The sequence below is a fragment of the Suricata suricatta genome, chromosome 9 (assembly GCF_006229205.1).
Source record: "Suricata suricatta isolate VVHF042 chromosome 9, meerkat_22Aug2017_6uvM2_HiC, whole genome shotgun sequence".
Classification (NCBI taxonomy): domain Eukaryota; kingdom Metazoa; phylum Chordata; class Mammalia; order Carnivora; family Herpestidae; genus Suricata; species Suricata suricatta.
The window spans coordinates 59195778-59216326 of NC_043708.1; the positions used below are offsets into that span (position 1 = coordinate 59195778).

General features: G+C 36.8%; 1 protein-coding gene and 1 pseudogene across 4 annotated transcripts in view; one reads left to right on the forward strand and one right to left on the reverse strand.

The window, feature by feature from the left end:
• RALGAPA1 (Ral GTPase activating protein catalytic alpha subunit 1) overlaps positions 1-20549 on the forward strand; it is a 262207-nt gene that overhangs the window by 115325 nt on the left and 126333 nt on the right. For all 4 annotated transcript variants that reach the window (XM_029952940.1, XM_029952941.1, XM_029952942.1 and 1 more), the window contains 5 exons: positions 13643-13795; positions 16399-16592; positions 16831-16929; positions 18055-18210; positions 19562-19690. In XM_029952940.1, coding sequence (XP_029808800.1) covers positions 13643-13795; positions 16399-16592; positions 16831-16929; positions 18055-18210; positions 19562-19690 — 731 coding nt within the window. The remainder of the gene's footprint in view (positions 1-13642; positions 13796-16398; positions 16593-16830; positions 16930-18054; positions 18211-19561; positions 19691-20549) is intronic.
• Positions 11229-12901, reverse strand: LOC115302943 (annotated as a pseudogene).

The following is a 20549-nucleotide window of genomic DNA, read 5'->3' on the forward strand; positions in this document are numbered from 1 at the left end:
TGCTCCTATGCACCAACACTTCTTTATCCCTTGGGTAAATCCCTAGCAGTGCTATTGCTGGGTCATAGGGGAGTTCTATTGATAGTTTTTGAGGAACCTCCATACTGTTTTCCAGAGTGGCTGCACCAGTTTACATTCCCACCAACAGTGTAGGAGGGTGCCTGTCTCTCCACACCCTCGCCAGCATCTGTAGTCTCTTGATTTGTTCATTTTAGCCACTCTGACTGGTGTGAGGTGGTATCTCAGTGTGGTTTTGATTTGTGTTTCCCTGATGATGAGTGACGCTGAGCATCGTTTCATGTGCCTGTTGGCCAGCTGGATGTCCTCTTTAGAGAAGTCTCTGTTTATGTCTTCTGCCCATTTCTTCACTGGGTTATTTGTTTTTCAGGTGTGGAGTTTGGTGAGTTCCTTGTAGATTTTGGACACTAGCCCTCTATCTGATATGTCATTTGCAAGTATCTTTTCCCATTCTGTCGGTTGCCTATTAATTTTCTTGATTGTTTCCTTTGCAGTGCAGAAGCTTTTTTTCTTGATGAGGTCCCAAGAGTTCATTTTTGCTTTCATTTCCCTTGCCTTTGGGGATGTGTTGAGTAGGAAATTGCTGCGGTTGAGGTCAGAGAGGCTGTTTCCTATTTTCTCCTCGAGGATTTTGATGGTTTCCTGTCTCACATTCAGGTCTTTCAGCCATTTTGAGTTTATTTTTGTGTATGGTGTCAGAAAGTGGTCTAGTTTCATTCTTCTGCATGTTGCTGTCCAGTTCTCCCAGCACCACCTGATAAAGAGACAGTCTTTTTTCCATCGATACTCTTTTGTGCTTAGTCATAAATTAATTGGCCGTACATTTGTGGGCCCAGTTCTGGGTTCTCTGTTGTTCCGTTGGTCTATGTGTCTGTTTTTGTGCTAATACCATGCTGTCTTGATGATGACAGCTTTGTAGTAGAGGCTAAAGTCTGGGATTGTGATGACTCCCATTTTGGTCTTCTTCTTCAATATTACTTTGACTGTATTCAGAGTCTTTTGTGGTTCCATACAAATTTTAGGATAGCTTGTTCTAGCTTTGAGAAGGACGCTGGTGCAGTTTTGATGGGGATTGCATGGAATGTGTAGATTGCTTTGGGTAGTAATGACATTTTCACAATGTTCATTCTTCCGATCCATGAGCATGGAATGTTTTTCCATTTCTTGGTGTCTTCTTCAATGTCTTTCATAAGTTTTTTTTTTTTAAGTAGTTTATTGTCAAATTAGTTTCCATACAATATCCAGTGCTCTTCCCCACAAGTGCCCTCCTCCATCACCTCCACCTCTTTCCCCCCGTCCCCCTTCAGCCTCAGTTCGTTTTCAGTATTCAGTAGTCTCTCAAGGTTTGCGTTCCTCTCTCTCCCCAGCTCTTTCCCTCTTCCCCTCCCCCTGGTCCTCCATTAGGTTTCTCCTGTTAGACCTATGAGTACAGACATATGGTGTCTGTCCTCCATCTGACTTACTTCGCTTAGCCTGACACCCTCGCGGTCCATCCACTTTCCTACAAATGGCCATATTTCATTCTTTCTCATTGCCATGTAATACTCTATTGTATATATATACCACATCTTCTTGATCCACTCATCAGATGATGGACATTTAGGCTCTTTCCATGATTTGGCTATTGTTGACATTGCTGCTATGAACATTGGGGTACATGTACACCTATGAATCAGCACTTCTTTATCCCTTGGGTAAATCCCTAGCATTGATATTGCTGGTTCATAAGGGAGTTCTATGGATAGTTTTTGAGGAACCTCCACACTGTTTTCCAGAGTGGCTGCACCAGTTTACATTCCCACCAACAGGGTGCCCATCTCTCCACACCCTCACCAGCATCTATAGTCTCTTGATTTGTTAATTTTAGCCACTCTGACTGATGTGGGGTGGTATTTCAGTGTGGTTTTGATTTGTGTTTCCCTGATGATGAGTGATGTTGAGCATCGTTTCATGTGCCTGTAGGCCATCTGGATATCCTCTTTGGAACTCACCAAACTCCACACCCAAAACACAAATAACCCAGTGAAGAAATGGGCAGAAGACATAGATTGCATGTTGGTGCAATTTTGATGGGGATTGCATTGAATGTGTTGATTGCTTTGGGTAGTAATGACATTTTCACAATGTTTATTCTTCCGATACATGAACAGGGGATGTTTTTCCATTTCTTGGTGTCTTCTTCAATCTCTTTCATAAGTTTTCTATAGTTTTCGTCATATAGGACTTTTACATCCTTGGGTAGGTTTATTCCTGGATATTTTATATGGTTTTTTGTGCAATTGTGATTGGGATCAGTTTCTTGAGTTCTCTTTATGCTGCTTCATTATAGGTGTTTAGGAATGCAACCGATTTCTGTACATTGATTTTGTACTCTGCAACTTCACTGAATTCATTGATCAGTTCTAGAAGGCTTCTGGTGGAGTCAGTGGTTTTCAATGTAGAGTATCATGTCATCTGCGAAAAGGCAAAGTTTGACTTCTTCTTTGCCAATTCTGATGCCTTTTATTTCATTTTGTTGTCTGATTGCTGATGCTAGGACTTCCAGCACTATGTTAAACAACAGTGGTGAGGGTGCACACCCCTGTCGTGTTCCTGATCTCAGGGGGAAAGCTCTCAGTTTTTCCCCATTGAGGATGATACTAGCTATGGGCTTTCCATAAATTGCTTTTATAATGTTTAGGTAAGTTCCTTCTATTCATGAATCCCACTTGATCATGATGGATAATTTTTTATATTATGCTGTTGAATTCAATTTGCTGGTATCTTGTTGAGTATTTTTGCATCTGTATTCATTAAGGATATTGGTCTGTAGTTCTCTTTTTTTGCTGGGTCTCTGTCTGGTTTGGGTATCAAGGTGATGCTGGTTTCATAGAATGAGTTTGGAAGTTTTCCTTCTATTTCTATTTTTTGGAAGAGTTTGAGAAGAATGGGTATTAGCTCTGCCTTAAATATCTGGTAGAATTACCCTAGGAAGCCATCTGGGATGAATCTCATTGGGAGATTTTTGATAACAGATTCGATTTCTTCACTGGTCATCGGTCTATTCATGCTTTCTATCTCTTTTTGTTGAATTTTGGTAGTGTATGTATGTTTAGTAATTTGTCCATTTCTTCTAGGTTGTCCAGTTTGTTGGCATTCAGTTTTTCATAGTAATCTCTAATGTTTGCTTGTATTTCTCAGGGATTGGTTGTAATAGATCCATTTTCATTCATGATTTTCTCAATTTGGGTGCTCTCTCTTTTCTTTCTAAGGAGCCTGGCTAGAGGTTTATCAATTTTGTTTATTTTTTCAAAGAACCAACTCTTGGATTCATTGATCTGCTTAACTTTTTATTTTGATTCTATATTGTTTATTTCTGCCCTGATCTTTATTATTTCTTTTCTTCTGCTGGGTTTGGGGTGCTCTTGCTGCCCCCTTCTAGTTCCATTAGGTGCTCTGTTAGATTTTGAATTTGCACTTTTTCTAGTTTGTTGAAATAGGCCTGGATTGCAATATACTTTCCTCTTAGGACTGCCTTTGCTGCGTCCCAGAGAGTTTGGATTGTTGTATTTTCATTTTCATTTGTTTCCATATATTTTTTAATTTCTTCTCTAACTCCCTGATAGTCCACTCATTCTTTAGTAGGGTGGTTTTTAACCTCCACATTCTGGGAGGTTTTCCAGACCTTTTCATGTTGTTAATTTCACGTTTCATAGCATTGTGATCTGAAAGTGTGCATGGTATGATCTCAATTCATTATATTTATGGAGGGCTGATTTATGCTCCAGTATGTGATCTATATTGGAGATTGAGACATGCGCACTCGAGAAGAAGGTGAATTTCTGAACTTCAGGGTGCAGAGTTCTAAATATATCTATCAATTCCATCTGTTCCAGTGTGTCATTCAGGTCCATTGTTTCTTTAGTGATTTTCTGTCTGGTTGATCTATCCATTGCTGTCAGTAGAGTATTAATGTCCCCTGCAATTAGCACATTCTTATCAATAAGATTGTTTCTGTCTATGATTAATTGTTTTATGTATTTGGGTGCTCCCGAATTTGGCCCATAGATTTTTATAATTGTTAGCTCTTCCTGATGGAGAGATCCTGTAACTATTATATAATTTCCTTCTTCATCTTTTGTTACTGCCTTTACTGTAACGGGCAGTTTGTCTGATACAAGTATGGCTACTCAGCTTTCTTTTGGCTTCCAGTCGCATGGTAGATATTTCTCCATCCCTTTACTTTCAATCTGAAGGTGTTTTCAGGTCTAAAATGAGTCTCTTGTAGACAGCAAATAGATGGATTTTGTTTTTTATCCATGCTGCCACCCTGTATCATTTGGTTGGAGCATTCAGTACATTTACATTCAGTGTTATTATTGAAAAATGTGGGTTTAGATTCATTGTGTTCTCCATAGACTTCATGTTTGTAGTGGTGTCTCTGGTACCTTGTATTCTTTGCAACATTTCCCTTATAGAGTCCCTCTTAGGATTTCTTGTAGGGCTTGTTTGGTGGTGATGAATTCTCTCAATATTTGTTTATTTGGGAACACCTTTCTCTCTCCCTCTATTCTGAATGACAGGCTTGCTGGATAAAGGATTCTTGGCTGCATATTTTTTCTGTTCATCACATAGAAGATTTCCTGCCATTCCTTCCTGGCCTGCCAAGTTTCATTAGATAGGTTTGTAACCACTCTGATAGGTTTCCCTTTGTATGTTAGGGCCCTTTTATCCCTAGCTGCTTTTAGAATTCTCTCTTTATCTTTATATTTTGCCAGTTTCACTATGATATGTCGTGCCGAAGGTCAATTCAAACTACGTCTTAAGGAGGTTCTTTGTGCCTCTTGAATTTGAATGTCTGTGTCTTTCCCCACATTCCAGAAATTCTCACTTATAATTCGGTCTAATACCCCTTCAGGACCTCTCTCTCTTTCTTCCTCTTCAGGAATTCATATGATATGGATGTTGTTCCATTTGATTGTACCATTCAGATCTCACATTCTCCTTTCCTGCTCCTGGATCGATTTCTGTCTTTTTTTCTTGGCTTCCTCTTTTGCTATAACTGTGTCTTCTAGTTCACCTGTTCTCACTGCCTCTTCAATCCATGAGGTGGCTGCCTCAATTTTATTATTCACCTCATTTATAGCCTTTTTAAACTCATCACACCTATTTTGAAAGTCCCTAGTCATTGTCTCAGTAGCTTCTCTGATGCTTTTTTCAAGCCCAGCGATTAATTTTATGACAATTGTTCTAAATTCTTGTTCAGTTATGCTGTTTAGATCTGTTTTGAGCAGTTCTGTGGCTGTGATTTCTTCCTGGAGTTTCTTTAGAGGAGAGTTCTTTCGTTTTGTCATTTTGGCTCATTTTCTGTCTCTTGTCAGCTTTAAAAGCTCATTGTGCACCGTGTACCTGTTAGTATTGCTCTGTTAATGAAGGCTCATTGACTGTCCAGGGTATGTCATTTCAGGAAATGTTCTTTTAATGGTGTCTCTCAGTTTCTCCTCTTGTGCCTTTGATTATCCCTACTCAGCAATATTAGGGACTCTCTGTCATGCGTACTTTGGCTTGTTTCTTGGGGTAGCCCTGAAAAGGAAAAGAGACAGACAAACATACAAGGAACAGAAGCACACAAATGCACAGAGAAATCAAACAAATAAATTAAAAGAGGGAAAGGAAGAAAAGGAAGGGAGAGAAAAGGTAAGAAAAGAAGAAAAAAATAAAGTGGGGGCAGAGACAACAAAGGACAGTGGACAGTCTAAAAGTGTATAACCAGTCGAGGGGAGAGAAAAGGATGAGATAAGGGAGAATATATCTGGATGGCAAGAGGGAAAAAAAAGAGGGAGAAAGGAAAAAGGAAAATAAAGTGTAAAAATTCAAAAAGTGTTAAAAAGGGAATAATAATACAATAAGTACAAAAAAAGCAGCAGCTCCCCCTAGCAGATAGGCGTGGTTTGGTGTAGGTAGGTCTCCAGGGCTGCTCTCGGAGGCCCCGCCTTGGTGGTTTTCGGAGAGTAAAATGGCAGTGCTGCAAGCTCTGCTGAAACTCCACTCTTACGAGTCCAATCTCCTTGTGCCACAGCTGAGCCCAGCTGTATTTTCCAGGCCCGCCTTGCTTCAAAATCCTAGTCCATGCACTTTTATGCTACCACAGATGAGATACACTTGCTTTGGTGGCTGGCTTCTTAGCTGGAATCTCATAGGGGGAGGGAGCAGTTTCTCTTGGCACCTGCTGGGATTGGCGCTGCTGTTGCTGGAGGCCAGTGCACTGCCGGAAATGAGGTGTGCGCTCCTGCAGCTGCAGCGGAAGTGCGTGCCACAGCAGCTGCTGCTGCTGCCACTGCCAACTCCCTGCTGGAATCACATAGAGGTGGGGGCTGTTTTTTCCTTCTACCACGTGGGGTTCAGGATTCACGCTGCCAAGCGATTATATATGGAGTGAGAGTTTTTCTCTCTGTGCCAGGTTAAACGTTCTTTATCTCTTCTCTAGAGACAGTACTGTGAGCGTGTTCAGTTTCTTTCTCTTCCCTTTGTCTCTCAGGGGCTCCACATGTCCTGTTGCTGTGTTGGGCTGGGGCTCCCACCTCCCCTGCCCTTTTAGGGCTGGCCCATTTTCCAGTCTCCCCAGTTCGCACCCACTCAGGCGTCTTTGAGGTTGTCTTCTTTCTGGAGTCTGTATTTTCTCCTTCCACTCTTGCACATGAGAGTAATGTCCTTCTCAGTTCGATAGATGGGGAGGACGAAGTTTACAGAGCTCCCTTTTTCTCCGCCATCTTCACTCCTCCTATGTGTCATTATTGAGCCTAAATGAAATGATGATTATCATTCAGTAAGCAACTTTTAGTGTTATATGTTCTTTTTAAGGCATTTATTGTGTTATATTTAAACATTTGTATAAACAGTATGGAATGACGCATTTGTGGAATTAAAATAATACATATATGTAGCTTGTTTACTTCATTTTTGCTTTACTGTATAGAAGGAAGTAACAAGGACAGAGTTTTAGAGTTATTGAATCCAGAATATTGATATTTCATTGCTAGAAAGAAGCTTAAATAAAAAGACCAAATATGTAATTTTTAATTGAGGCATAATTGCATACAGTATTTTATTAGTTTCAGGTGTACAACATACAGTGATTTGACAAAAGTTAATACAATGTTATTGACTGTATTTTCTATTCTGTACCTCACTTCCCCATGACTAATTTATTTTGTAACTAGAAGTTTTTACTTCTTAATTTCCTTCCCATTTCATGCCCCCATCTCCTTTGGCATGGCAGCCCCCAGTTAGGTCTCTGTATCTTTGAGTCTGAGTTTTGTTCTGTTTGTTTTTAAAATTCCACATAAAAATGTAATCATATAGTATTTGTCTTTTTCTGTCTAACTTATTTTACTTAGCAAAACCTCCTCAAGGTCCAGCCATGTTGTCACAATTGGCAGGATTTCATTCTTTTTTTGTGGTTAGGTAGTATTCTATTATATATATAATTTTTTGAGGAAGCTACATACTGTTTTCCAGAGTGGCTGCACCTTTTTATATTCCCAGCAACAGTGTGTAAGGGTTTCCTTCTTTCCGTATCCTTGCTAATAACACTTGTTATTTTTTCTCTTTTAATAATAATCATTTTGGCAGGTGTAAGGTGCTATTGTGGTTTTGATTTAAATTTCCTTGATGTTTAGTGATGTTGAGCATATTTTCATTGTTTTGAAATATATCTATACAGATATATTTTTAATCAGATTGTTACTGAGTTATATGAATTCTTTATATTTTGGTTATTAAACCCTTTTCAGATACGTGATTTGCAAATATCTTCTCCAATTCAGTAGATTGCCTTTTTGTTTTGTTGATGGTTTCTTCGGTGTGTATAGGCTTTTTAGTTTGATATACTCCCACTTGTTTATTTTTGCTCTTGTTTCCCTTGCCTGAGGAGACATCTAAAATACATTTTAAGACCAGTCTCAGGAAACTTACTGCCTATGTTTTCTTCTAGGAGTTGTATGGTTTCAGGTCATATGATCAAGCATTTAGTCCATTTCAAGTTGATTTTTGTATATTATATAAAATAGTGGTGCCGTTTCATTTCTTTACACAAAAGTGTCCGGTTTTCATAACACCATTTATTAAAAAGACTATCCCTTCCCCATTGTTTATTTTATCCTAGTTTGTTATAAATTCATTGACCATATATACATGAATTTTTTTCTAGGCTCTCTATTCTCTTGGTCTGTGTGTCTGTTTTTATGCCAATACCACACTGTTTTAATTACTACAGCTTTGTAGTATAGTTTTAATCACAGAGCATGATACTTCCAGTTCTATTCTTCTTTCCCAAGATTGTTTTAGCCATTCAGTCTTTAGAATTTTAGAGTTATTCTATTTCTCTGACAAATGTTTTTGGTATTTTGGTAGAGATTGCATTGAATCTGTCTGTACATTGCATTGGGTGATATGGATATTTTAATATGAATTCTTCCAATCCATGTGCATGAAATATCCTTCCCTTTATTTGTGTCTTCTTCAATTTCTTTCATTCTTGTCTTACAGTTTTCAGTCTATAGATCTTTTACCTCCTTGGCTAAATTTATTCCTAGGTATTTTTTTGATGTGATTATAAATAAGATTTTAAAAAATTTATTTCTCTTTTTTTTTTTAATGTTTATTCATTTTTGAGAGAAAGAGAGAGAGAGAGAGAGAGGCAGAGTGTGACCAGGAGGAGGGACAGAGAACTTGAGACACAGAATTGGAAGCAGGCTCCAGGCTCTGAGCTGTCAGCACAAGCCCAACATAGGGCTTGAACTCAACAACTGTGAGACCATGACCTGAGCCAAAGTCGGATGCTTAACCCACTGAGCAACCCAGGGACCCCTTTATTTCTGTTTTTAGTGGTTCATTATTAGTGTATAGAACTATAGATTTTTAAATATTCTAACAGTTTTTTTGGTGGAATCTTCAGGGTTTCCTATATGTGATCTACCTATAGTGACAGTTTTAATTCTTCCTTTCCAATTCGTGTGCCAATTTTTGTTCTTACCTAATTGCTGTGTCTAGGACTTCCTATACTTTGTTGAATAAAAGACCAGGGGTCTTTGTCTTTTTCTGATGTTAGAGGTAAAGCCTTCATGTTTTCATCATGGAATATGATGCTTGTTTGTCATATATGACCTTTACTATTCTGTTGAGGTACCCTCCTTTATATCCAGTTTTTTGAGAGTTCTTACCATAGATAGGTGTTGAAGTTTCTCAAGTGCTTTATCTATTAAAATAATCACATAATTTTTATCTTTTGTTAATATGTATTACATTGGTTGATTTATGGATTTTGAACCATCTTTGTCATCCTGGAATAAGTCCCACTTGATCATGGTGTATGATTATTTTTATGTGTTGTTTAACTCAGTGTATTAATATTTTGTTGAGGATTTTTGCATCAATGTTCATTAGGGATATTGGCCTATAATTTTCTTTTTTTGTGATGTCCTTGTTTGGTTTTGGTATGAAGATAGGAATGGCCTTGTAAAATGAGTTTGAAGGTTTTTTCCCTCTTGAATTTATAGAAGAGTTTGAGGGGGATGGGTGTTAAGTATTCTTTGAGTGTGTGTGAGAATTCACAAATGAAGCTGTGTGGTCCTGGACTTTTTGTTCATTGGAAGGTTTTTGATTTTGGATCCAATCTCCTCACTAGTGATGGGTCCATTCAGATTTTTATTTCTTCATGATTCAATCTTGGAAGACTATAAATTTTTAGGAATTCATCCACTTCCTCTGGGTTGTATTTTGTGGTATTGGTTGTAATGTCTTTTCTTGCTTTTCAAATGACTTTATTTGAGTTCTTTTTTTTTCTTCTGCGTTTAGTTCTTTTTATGTTTTCAAAGAACCAGCTCTTAGTTTCATTGATCTCTTTTATTGTCTTTTTAGTCTCTATTCCATTTATTTCTGTTCTGATCTTTATTATTCCTTTCTACTAAGTTTGGGCTTTGCCCCTTTTTTTCAAGTTTCCCTAGGTATGAAATTAAATTGTTTACTTGAGAGTTCTCTTTTCTTGAGGTAACTTATATTGCTGTAACCTTCCCTCTTAGAACCATTTTTGTTGCCTTCCGTAGATACTCGTATGTCATATTTCTGTTTTCATTTGTCTCTAGGCATTTTTAAAAATTTTCCTTTAATTTTTCTTTTGCCTTGTAGTTATTTGGAAACGTATTATTTAATCTGTGTGTATTTGTAGTTTTTCTAGTTTTCTTCTGGTAGTTGATTTCTAGTTTCATATTGTGGTCAGAAAAGATGCATGGTATGATTTCAGTCTTGTTGAGTTTATTAAGACTTGTATGACCTAACGTGATTTATCCTGGAGAATGTTCCATGTACGCTTGAGAAGAATATGTATTATGCTGCTGTGGATGGAATGTTCTGTACATTTGAGTTAAGTCTAATGTGTCTAATGTGTCATTTAAGGTTGATTCTTCTTTATTGATTTTCTGTTGAATGGTCCCAATATTTTAGTGACTTGCTTAGTACTAGCATCACTCCACTACAACGACCACAAAGTGTTCAATAAGTATTAATTTATACTATACATAATTTAAATTAACAAGAGTTCCTGCTATGTGCCAGACACTATACTCCGTGTTGGCAATACTTCTGGATATAACATAGATACAGTCCGTGTTCTTACAGAGTTTCTGCGTGAGTGAAGATATTTAAAACTAAACAGTGAGTTTCAAGTCAGTGTGATAAGTGGTATAATGGGGAAGTACAAGTATTTTATCTGAAAAATAGAAAGAAGTTAACCAGACCTATAAGAACAGGATTAGGGCTCCATGTAAAAGAAGACCACGTGGAAAAGGCCGGAGGCGTGCTACATTCTTTTCGTCCCAAGAGAATATTAAATCGTTTATTAATTACACATGATAATGGACGATACACAAGCTTTAATCCCATCTATAATTTTATCTGATACCATAATTCAATTTAGATATATTGCATAGAATGTGCCAATAATCATTATTAATAACCAAATAAACTCCAGGACTTTGCTTGGGTGACCCTTTTAATGGTAAACTTCAGGTCACAACACATTAACTATCAGTTCAACCACATCAGTGTTTGTGGAGACAATGGATTCTCTGCCCAGACAAGTTGCAAATAAATTTCAAACGGAACCTGGCATCACCCTGAAGGAATTCTAACTTCACACTGTTGGGGTAGTTTACCAAGATGGCGTCAGAGTAGACTAACTTTACACAGCACATTTTAAAAAAGACACATTTATTCAGCGTCATGATCAGACTATTACATTTAGCAATCAACAGCATGGGTACAAAAAAAAAAAATCTACATTAAAACCCTTTGTTGGAATGCTTTACACTTTCCACAGAACAGAAACTAAAATAACCTGTTATACAATTAGTCACAAATACAGTCCTCGAGTTTTTTGCCCATACACATGAGTATTGTCTAAAACACGTCTTCTTTATAGCAGCGAGGCCCTGCCACCACTGTGCTTGGCTGAGCTCACAAATTTCTTGTAACCTGTAGCTTCCCTGTCACTTCTCTGGCTCTCCTCTCCTGCTAAGCTTTGTTTCCTGGCAGTACTTAAACCTTCTGCTACTGCCATAGCTATTGCTGCTGCTGGAACCACCATAGCCACCTTGGTTTTGTGGTTTGGCAAAGTATTGGCCTCCACCACCATAGAGGCCAGAGCTTCTGCCTCCAAAATTTCCTCCTTTCATTGGTCCACAATTTGAAGATTGATTGTTGTAGTTGCCAAAATCATTATAACTTCCACCACGTTGCTTCCATTGTTACGAAATCTGTTATAGCCATCCCCACTGCCACGATATCCACCACCACCTCCACTGCCACCATAGCCACCATGCCCACTGAAGTTTCCTCCACAACCAAAGTTGTCATTTCTACCAAAACCACCTCCACGACCATCACCAAGGTTTCCAGAACCACTTCTACCTCTTTGGCTGGAGGAAGCACTAGCCATCTCTTGTTTAGATAGAGCCTTCCTTACTTCACAGTTGTGGCTGTTCACAGTATGGTATTTTTGAATGACAATCTTGTCTACAGAGTCACAGTTGTCAAATGTTACAAAGCAAAGTCTCTCTTTTTGCCACTGCCTCGGTCAGTCATGATTTCAGTCACTTCAATTTTCCCATACTGTTCAAAATAATCTCTTAGATGATATTCTTCAGCATCTTCTTTAATGCCACCGACAAAAATCTTTTTCGCAGTTAAGTGGGTACCAGGTCTTTGAGAATCTTCTCTCGAGACAGCCCTCTGGTTCTACAACTCTTCCATCTACCTTGTGTGGCCTTGTATTCATGGCTGCATCCACCTCCTCCACAGAAGCATAGGTGACGAACCCAAAGCCTCTGGAGCACTTGGTGTTTGGATTTCTCATTACCACACACTCTGTAAGCATTCCCCATTGCTCAAATGGCTCCTCAGACTCTCATCAGTTCTTTCTTTTTTTTTTTTAATATAATACAATTTTTTTAACATATGCAATTATTTTTTCATCATTTACAATACAGTAGTTACAATTACACTCCAAACAGAAAAGCAAAGTAAAAAATCAAAACCCCAACTTCTATTTCATGTAATTAGACTTATACAGAAATTAGAAGGTTAAGTACCAACTAGTTAATCACCTAATTTCACAGCTACCTGAAGTGGCGATCGTTATATAGCAGCTTATCTATGATACATTCAAGATACACAATTTATTACTTGCCCATAAGCTACAACACAGCCTGCTTAATACCTTTCCTTAAATTCTACCTCTATACGACAATATACTTGAGGTCCATGCCTCATCATTTGTTTCAAAGCTCAAACCTCCCATGAAAAGCTTCTGCAGCTGTTCAGGCTCTTTGGGAGACTCTGACTTAGACATGACAGCAGTGGGAGGGGAGACTTTAACGATGCTTACTCGGTGGTGTCCACAGGCAGAAAGCTACTACGTTCTGATAAATACCAGCAGTTTACACTCTATGGCTAGAACTTAAAAGTGCCAGGGGAATTATCAGAAAGTTGAAGAAAGACTGGAAAACACACTGTAATAAGTTTGGGCTTATGCTATGACCAGTAAAGAGTCCTAGAATATTTTAAATAAGGAAATAACATCAGCTTAGATTTTCAGATCTTTTTGCTGCCTTATGAAGAATGGACTTGGAGGAAGAAATTAGGGTAAGGAGGAGATTGAAGACTGGAGACCAGCAGGGACCACTGTAAACCAGGCTAGCAGTGATAATAGCATATAGAGTCACCCACAGCAAGTTCTTCTCAGGAATAGCCCCAAGTCTGAAGTAAGTGAAACAGAGTAGTGGTGGGTACTAGAGTTTCTCTAACTGGATCAGGAAGGGGAGTAGACATTCTCACTTTCACAGTTGGCTTCCATTAATTGGTATGTCCAGTTCTGATTCCGTACTAGTCCCATGAAAGAAATCAAATGAGACCCCATAGATACAAAATCTTGTATAGTTTTTTGATTTTCTTTACCTGTTTGACCAATTTATAACCTGTTTTATCCTTTGATGCTTCTCAGTTGTGTCTTATTGAAGTTTTAAGCATTACATCTTAGGTAAAAGGTATTGAATATTCTCTTTATGGTAAGTTTATGAAATTATATTTACAGGTTCAGAAAGTGCGTCTCCAGTTCATTCAGCTCTGGGATCCAGGTCACAGACGCCTTCTCCTTCCACACTGAATATAGATCACATGGAACAGAAAGATCTACAGCTTGATGAGAAGCTCCATCATTCTGTTCTTCAGACACCAGATGACCTAGGCAATATTTGGAAATTAGATATTTGCTTTTTTTCCTTTCAGGACATTAGTGTTAGGAGATCTTAATTTAGACATCTTAAACTTTTGTTTAGAGTATTATTATAAGTCTTTTGGACTTTTGTGAGTCTTTTGAAAATTTATTAACGTTTTTTTCTTGCTCCTAAAGAAAAATATTTATAGTTTAATATTTGTTATTTTATTATAGTTGACTACAGTCCTGGTATTAGTGATTGCATTATTTTTATGTGTTACATTATCATTTATTGAGATGATGCCATTTCCTAAGGCAGGAAGTATTTTTAAGTAAATGTTAAAAAATGACTAGGAAGCCTTAGAAACTGCAAAAAAAATTTAAAAAAAAATTATTTCTGCTGACTCTTATATAATGTAACAAAGGATCAGGATAAAAAGTCATTTTGTAATTATGCCCAAAACAATGAATAGTATAAAAGGCTGCAGTACATTTACTGTCTGTAACCTCTGGCCTTATTGTTTTAAGGTACTCTCATAATGTACATTTATCTTATAATTACATAACCCTAATAGTTTGATTTCTGGATTATGTTGGCCTTTTCTTTCCTCCTTTTGGCTGGCAGCTTTTAGTTCATCTTTGTTTTTAGTTTCTTTACCCAACATTTAGAAAGAACTTCTAACTTACAGAAAAGTTGCAAGACTAATAAAATGAATACACATTAAAACCTTTATATAAATTCACCAGTTGTTAATATTTTACCACTTTATCTCTGTATCTGCATGTACACATAACACAAAAACAACCCTGCCATTCTCCTTCCCCCTTTTTTTTTTCCGCAGGAGTTGGGAAGGATCAGAGGGAGAGGGAAAGAGAATCCCAAGCAGGCTCCATGCCCAGCGCAGAACCAGATGCATGGCTTGGTTGATACCACGACTGTGATATCATTACCTGAGCCAAAATCAAAAGTTGAAAGTTAAGCTGTCTCAGCCACCCAGGCACCCTACTTTTCTTTTTCTTTTCTTTTTTCTTTCCTTTTCTTTTTTTTCCTTCCTTCTGTCTATCTTTCTCTTTCTGTCTGTCTTTCTTAAGCCATTTAGTGGATTGCAAATTGTAGACCGTTTATACCTAAACACATTAGTATTTCCTGCATAACCACATTGTAATGGCCACACTCAGCATATTTGACATTGATACATCACTGCAATTTTTTTTGGTTTATTTTTGAGAGAGAGCAAGAGAACATGAATGGGGGAGGGGTAGAGAGAGAGGGAGACACAGAATCTGAAATAGGCTTCAGGCTCTGAGCTGTCAGCACAGAGCCCGACGTGGGGCTCAAACTCAGGAACAGCAAGATCATGACCTGAGCCAAAGTCAGATGCTTAACTGATTGAGCCACACAGGCGCCCCCATCATTGCAATTTTTAATCCATAGTCAAATTTTCTCAGTTATTCCAGTAGGAATATTCTTTATAGCTACCCCACACCACTACCAGCCCAATCCAAAGTAGGATCACACGTGGTTTCTTGCTTTACAATTACTTAAAACTTTGTTTTTGAGAGGGATAAGTTAGAGACAAATCAGTTGATTTTTCACTGTATTATGAAGGTTCTGTAGAGTAGGGAGATGTTAACAGTGATGGTTAAAACGGCAGTGTTTTTTTTTTTGTTTGTTTTATTTCAGTGGTCTTAACACCAGATGGTTATTTTTTATTATTATGAAAGACTAGTAACTTTTATAATAAAATCAGTTATTATAGACTTTATGTGGAAAGAGAAAAAAGTTAAACATTAGGCATAAAAGATGTGTGTAAATTAAGAATGAACTTGTAAATTATTAGCACACTGAGATATTATTAGGAATAATCTTTACTTAGTAATGATCTCACTTTTTATGTTATATATACTGAATAGAATAATGGATGTTTTTTAAGCTGGAGGAGACCTATAATGACATTTAGCTAAACCATCTATTTTATAGTGAGAATTATAGCCTTAGGAATGTTATTAAATAATTTATATGACATCACATAATTAATAACAGAAATGAGACTGGGATCCAAGGTTACCTATATTTCTTACATATGATCTTGCCAATATTAATAAAAATAATTATGAAAATTTTAGATTATTTTAGAGTTTTAATAAATATGTTAATTTCCCCATACCCTTGTGATATCCCTTTTAATGCTAGGTTTGATTTCGTTGTGAAATACAGAAATATATTTCTTTGGAAGTTATAAGTACAAAGTTTTAAGTACAAGTAGGCTTATGAAGACTTCCTACAGGATCTGCTTTCAGCCTGAGATTTTCTATTAACTTCATTATACAACCTGAAGTAGTCATTTGATAAAAGAGAGTATATACTTATAAATATGATCTTTATGTCAACCATATATTTATCTGATATCAGTATCATTTCCACCTTAGATAAGTTGAAAAAATAGTTACTGTCGTAATATGGATATATGAACTGGTGAGGTTTTGATCGTATCAGGAAAAAACACCAGTGCCTATTGACATTTTAAAAATTCGCTTTTATAGATATTTAAGGTTTTTTATTTGACTTTTTTGTTTTTGTGATTAATTCTTTAGAAAAATTACTGACGTCAATGTATTATTTTATTTTATAGAAATCAGTGACTTTCCATCTGAATGCTGTAGTGTGATGGCAGGGGGTACGCTCACAGGATGGCATGCCGATGTTGCTACTGTGATGTGGCGGAGAATGCTAGGCATTTTGGGAGATGTCAACGCTATTATGGATCCTGAAATACATGCCCAAGTTTTTGATTACCTCTGTGAGCTTTGGCAAAATCTAGCTAAGGTAAAAAAAAAAAAAAAAAAAAGGGAAAGGAAAGAAAAAAAGAAAAGTGTTAAGAATTCACAGAAGTCTTAGGTTGCATTGCCCTCCCCCTCCCCCATGTGCTTGGCAAGGTAAAGTCAATGAACCATGTTTAAATATATAGTCAGTGATAGAAATTGGACTTGTACTGATATTTAAAGTAAAACAAACTAGAGGAACAATTTTCATAGATTTGTTGCATCTTATTTGAAAATTACAGATTAGAGATAACCTCGGCATTTCAACTGATAACTTGACTTCCCCTTCACCACCAGTTTTGATTCCTCCACTGAGAATTCTTACACCTTGGCTTTTCAAGGTAAGCTTAATATATAAAAAATACATAATTAAAATGTTTCATTTAATATAAATACATTTGTAACCAGTTTTAAACAGTTAATTCTTTAGCTTTTGTATAGTCTCCTAGGACGCTAAGTTTGTGGCTTCTCATTGGGGATTATATAGAGAGGAGAATGGGCATAGCAAAATTATTAGACTGGTGCATCATTTTTTTTCTTAAAAGTGAATACAGAAAATTATGTTTTTAATTGTATTTAAGTGAAGTACAAATCTCAAATTTATATCCAAGGATATGCTGTGTACTTTCATTTTTTTATTTTTTAAGTTTATTTTGAGAGAGACAACATGAGCAGGGGAGGGGCAGAGACACAGGGAGAGAGAGATAAAGGGAGAGAATCCCACGTAGGCTCCATGCTGTCAGTGTGGAGCCTGATGAGGCATTCGATCTCACAAACCGTGAGATCATGCCCTGAGCCAAAACCAAGAGTTAAGATGTTTAACCAGCTGAGCCATCCAGGCACTGCTACTTTTTTTATTTTTTTAATATTTTATTGTCAAATTGTTTTCCATACAACACCCAGTGCTCTTCCCCATAAGTGCCCTCCACCATCACCACCACCTCTTTTCCCCCCCTCCCCCTTCCCCTTCATCTGCTACTTTTAAAGATTTAATTCTTGGGGCACATGGGTGGCTCAGTTGGTTGAGTGTCTGGCTTCGGCTCAGGTCATGATCTCACGGTTCGTGGGTTCAAGCCCTGCGTCGAGCTGTGTACTGACAGCTAGCTTAGAGCCTGGAGCCTGCTTCGGATTCCGTGTCTCCCTCTCTCTATCTCTGACCCTGCCCTGCTCATGCTGTCTCTCTTTGTCTCTCAAAAATAAATTTAAAAAAAAAAACCATAAATTTGTTTTAAAGATTTAATTCTTTTAAGTACCATTTGATATGTCTGGTGTGTTTTTCTAAATGAAACAGTGTGCAGTTATTCATAACCTATCTTGTATCATTTTAATGATAATAGTTTCAGTAATCCTGATATTTAATTCATTAAGAAATTGGGCCAACATAATAATAAATGGAAACAGATATTTTGCTTGCTATGTCAATTTAACAGTATTTGAGTATTAAAACCAACCCCTTTAAATTGTAGGCAACCATGTTGACTGATAAATATAAACAAGGTAAATTACATGCTTACAAACTTATTTGTAATACAATGAAAAGAAGACAAGATGTTTCTCCAAATAGAGATTTTCTAACACATTTCTACAATATAATGCATTGTGGGTTACTTCATAATGATCAGGTAACTATATGTTTTATAACCAATTGCTTTATAAGTTTATCTTTGATTCTTGATTATTTAACTCTTAACTTTTAAGGTCTAGAATTAAAAAATACTCTCTTTGTAGTCATTTATTTATAAGTTTTTTTCATTTTGTTACCTCATTTCTTCCTGAGATGTAGTTGAAAGATATTATGTTAGGGGATTGATTTGATTATTAAATGTATCTTTCCTCTAATATCGTAACAACTAGTTTGCTTCTTGAAGATCCTAAACCATCTTCGCTTAGGCCGATTACATCTTCTTTTAATGTCCTAATGTACTTACTCTTGGGTGTTTTGTAATTGTTACTTAACAATTGGCACTAAAGGCATATGGATATAATCATCTAGTCATGAAATAGAGGTTTTTTATTTCTCTAAGAGTTAGCACATCACATTTTCTTATTTCCATAGATTGTATTAGCACAGTGACAGTTATTATTGAGTTGACATTTGTATCAATATAATCCTTACATGAGGAAGTCATAAATATGACTCTAGAACATTATTTCAGGGGTCTTGATTCTGGCCGTAAAACAGGGGGGAAAAAACTGTGGTAAATTGTAAGTCATAGTAATGAAACATTTTTATCATAATGTGGTTAAATTTCACTTGCAGTTGATTTAAAGAACATTAAATTAATATTGAAAGAGGTAGTAATATCTTTTCTCCTGAAAACTGAAAATACGACTTCTGTTACTTTGGAATAATTACTGTACAGTGTTCTACCTTATAAACATGTCATAAACAAAATGACACTCTTAGTTACTGGGCAGAGAGACATTTTGTTTAAGGTAAATCATATTGAGTAATCCAGTATAAAACACAGCATCCTCATGGTAAATTCCAAAGACAAAGTAAGTGAATAACCAAGTTAAGAATACTCCCTAGGTCTCTATTTCTGAGGCTGGATATTTGTCATCCAAGGACTTCAGTTGATCTTATAAAGAGACTCTCTCTAGTTGCCACGTAATAGGTTATGCAGCTTTAAAGATCAGAGATACCATATGGAAGGAAATATATGAGAGGAGGAACTACTCTACAGTTCAGTTTTATAGCACTTGGGCCTTGTATTTTCAAGCAAAAAGCCTTCCAACTTGCTCTGTAGTGTGGGGGAAAAATGCTGTATTGATGTCAGTTAAATGTGTTTTAAGTTTATTTTGCTTGACAATATAATATGAAGCATGGATTATTTAGAAGAATTAAAATTAGTATTTCCAGTTAGTGTGTAGTAATTGCCTGTTTTACTATTTCATATATTATCTATTTTTAAGGATATTGATTAGCTGATACCCAAGATTAATTTATGATATTCTTTTCTTACTCCTAAGGATATTGTCAATACAATCATCAAGCACTGCTCACCTCAGTTTTTTTCACTTGGTTTGCCTGGTGCCACAATGCTTATTATGGATTTTATCCTAGCAGCTGGTAGAGTGGCTTCTTCAGCTTTTCTCAATGTAAGTTTTTATTTCCTGTTCTGTAAAATGTAACAGAGTGTGGTTAACAATGGCTCACAGGACTCAACTAACAAAGCAACAGAGGAGGAGCCCTTGTTAGTAAGTTTAACAAGGTGATGCTCAGGAAAATTTACAGTTTAATTGAAATTCCTTTTATTTTTCTAAATAAATTTTGAAGTACAAGAAAGTACTAAAATTAGTCGATGAATTGATACAAGAACTATAAAAATGGTAAGCAAAACAAAATTTAAAATTTAAGAAATCTATGGAAACAAGTGGAGGGAAGAAACTAAAAAGAATGCATTGGGCCATAGCAAAAAGAGAAGAAACATACGAGATAATCCAGAAATATGCTCTAGGCATAAATTCTAAACTCTGAAAAGTATGTGAGAATTTTTCATAACAGTTATACAACTATGGAGACAATGCCAAGTAACTAGTGTAGTTGGAATATGCTCATATTTAAGTAGCAGAGGTTAACTGAAGACAAAGACAGTAGCTCACTTATAGTGCTGAGGAGGCTAGATTTCATCCTCAGGAAAGAATGAGCAGACATTGAAGGATTTTACACAAGGAGAGACATGATCAAATTTACAGTGAAAACAATTACTGTTCAGTAGGCCAATTATTCTAGATGACTGGTCACCACGTCTCCTGCACTTTTTGAAGATTGTGCTGGAGAGGGGCACCTGGGTGGCTCAGTTGGTTGAGCATCCCAACTTCAGCTCAAGTCATGACCTCACAATTTGGGATTTTGAGCCCCACATTAGGCTTTGCATTGATAGCATGGAGCCTGCTTCACATTCTCTGTTTCTCTCTCTCTCTGCCCTTCCCCCTCAAAAATAAGTAAACATTTAAA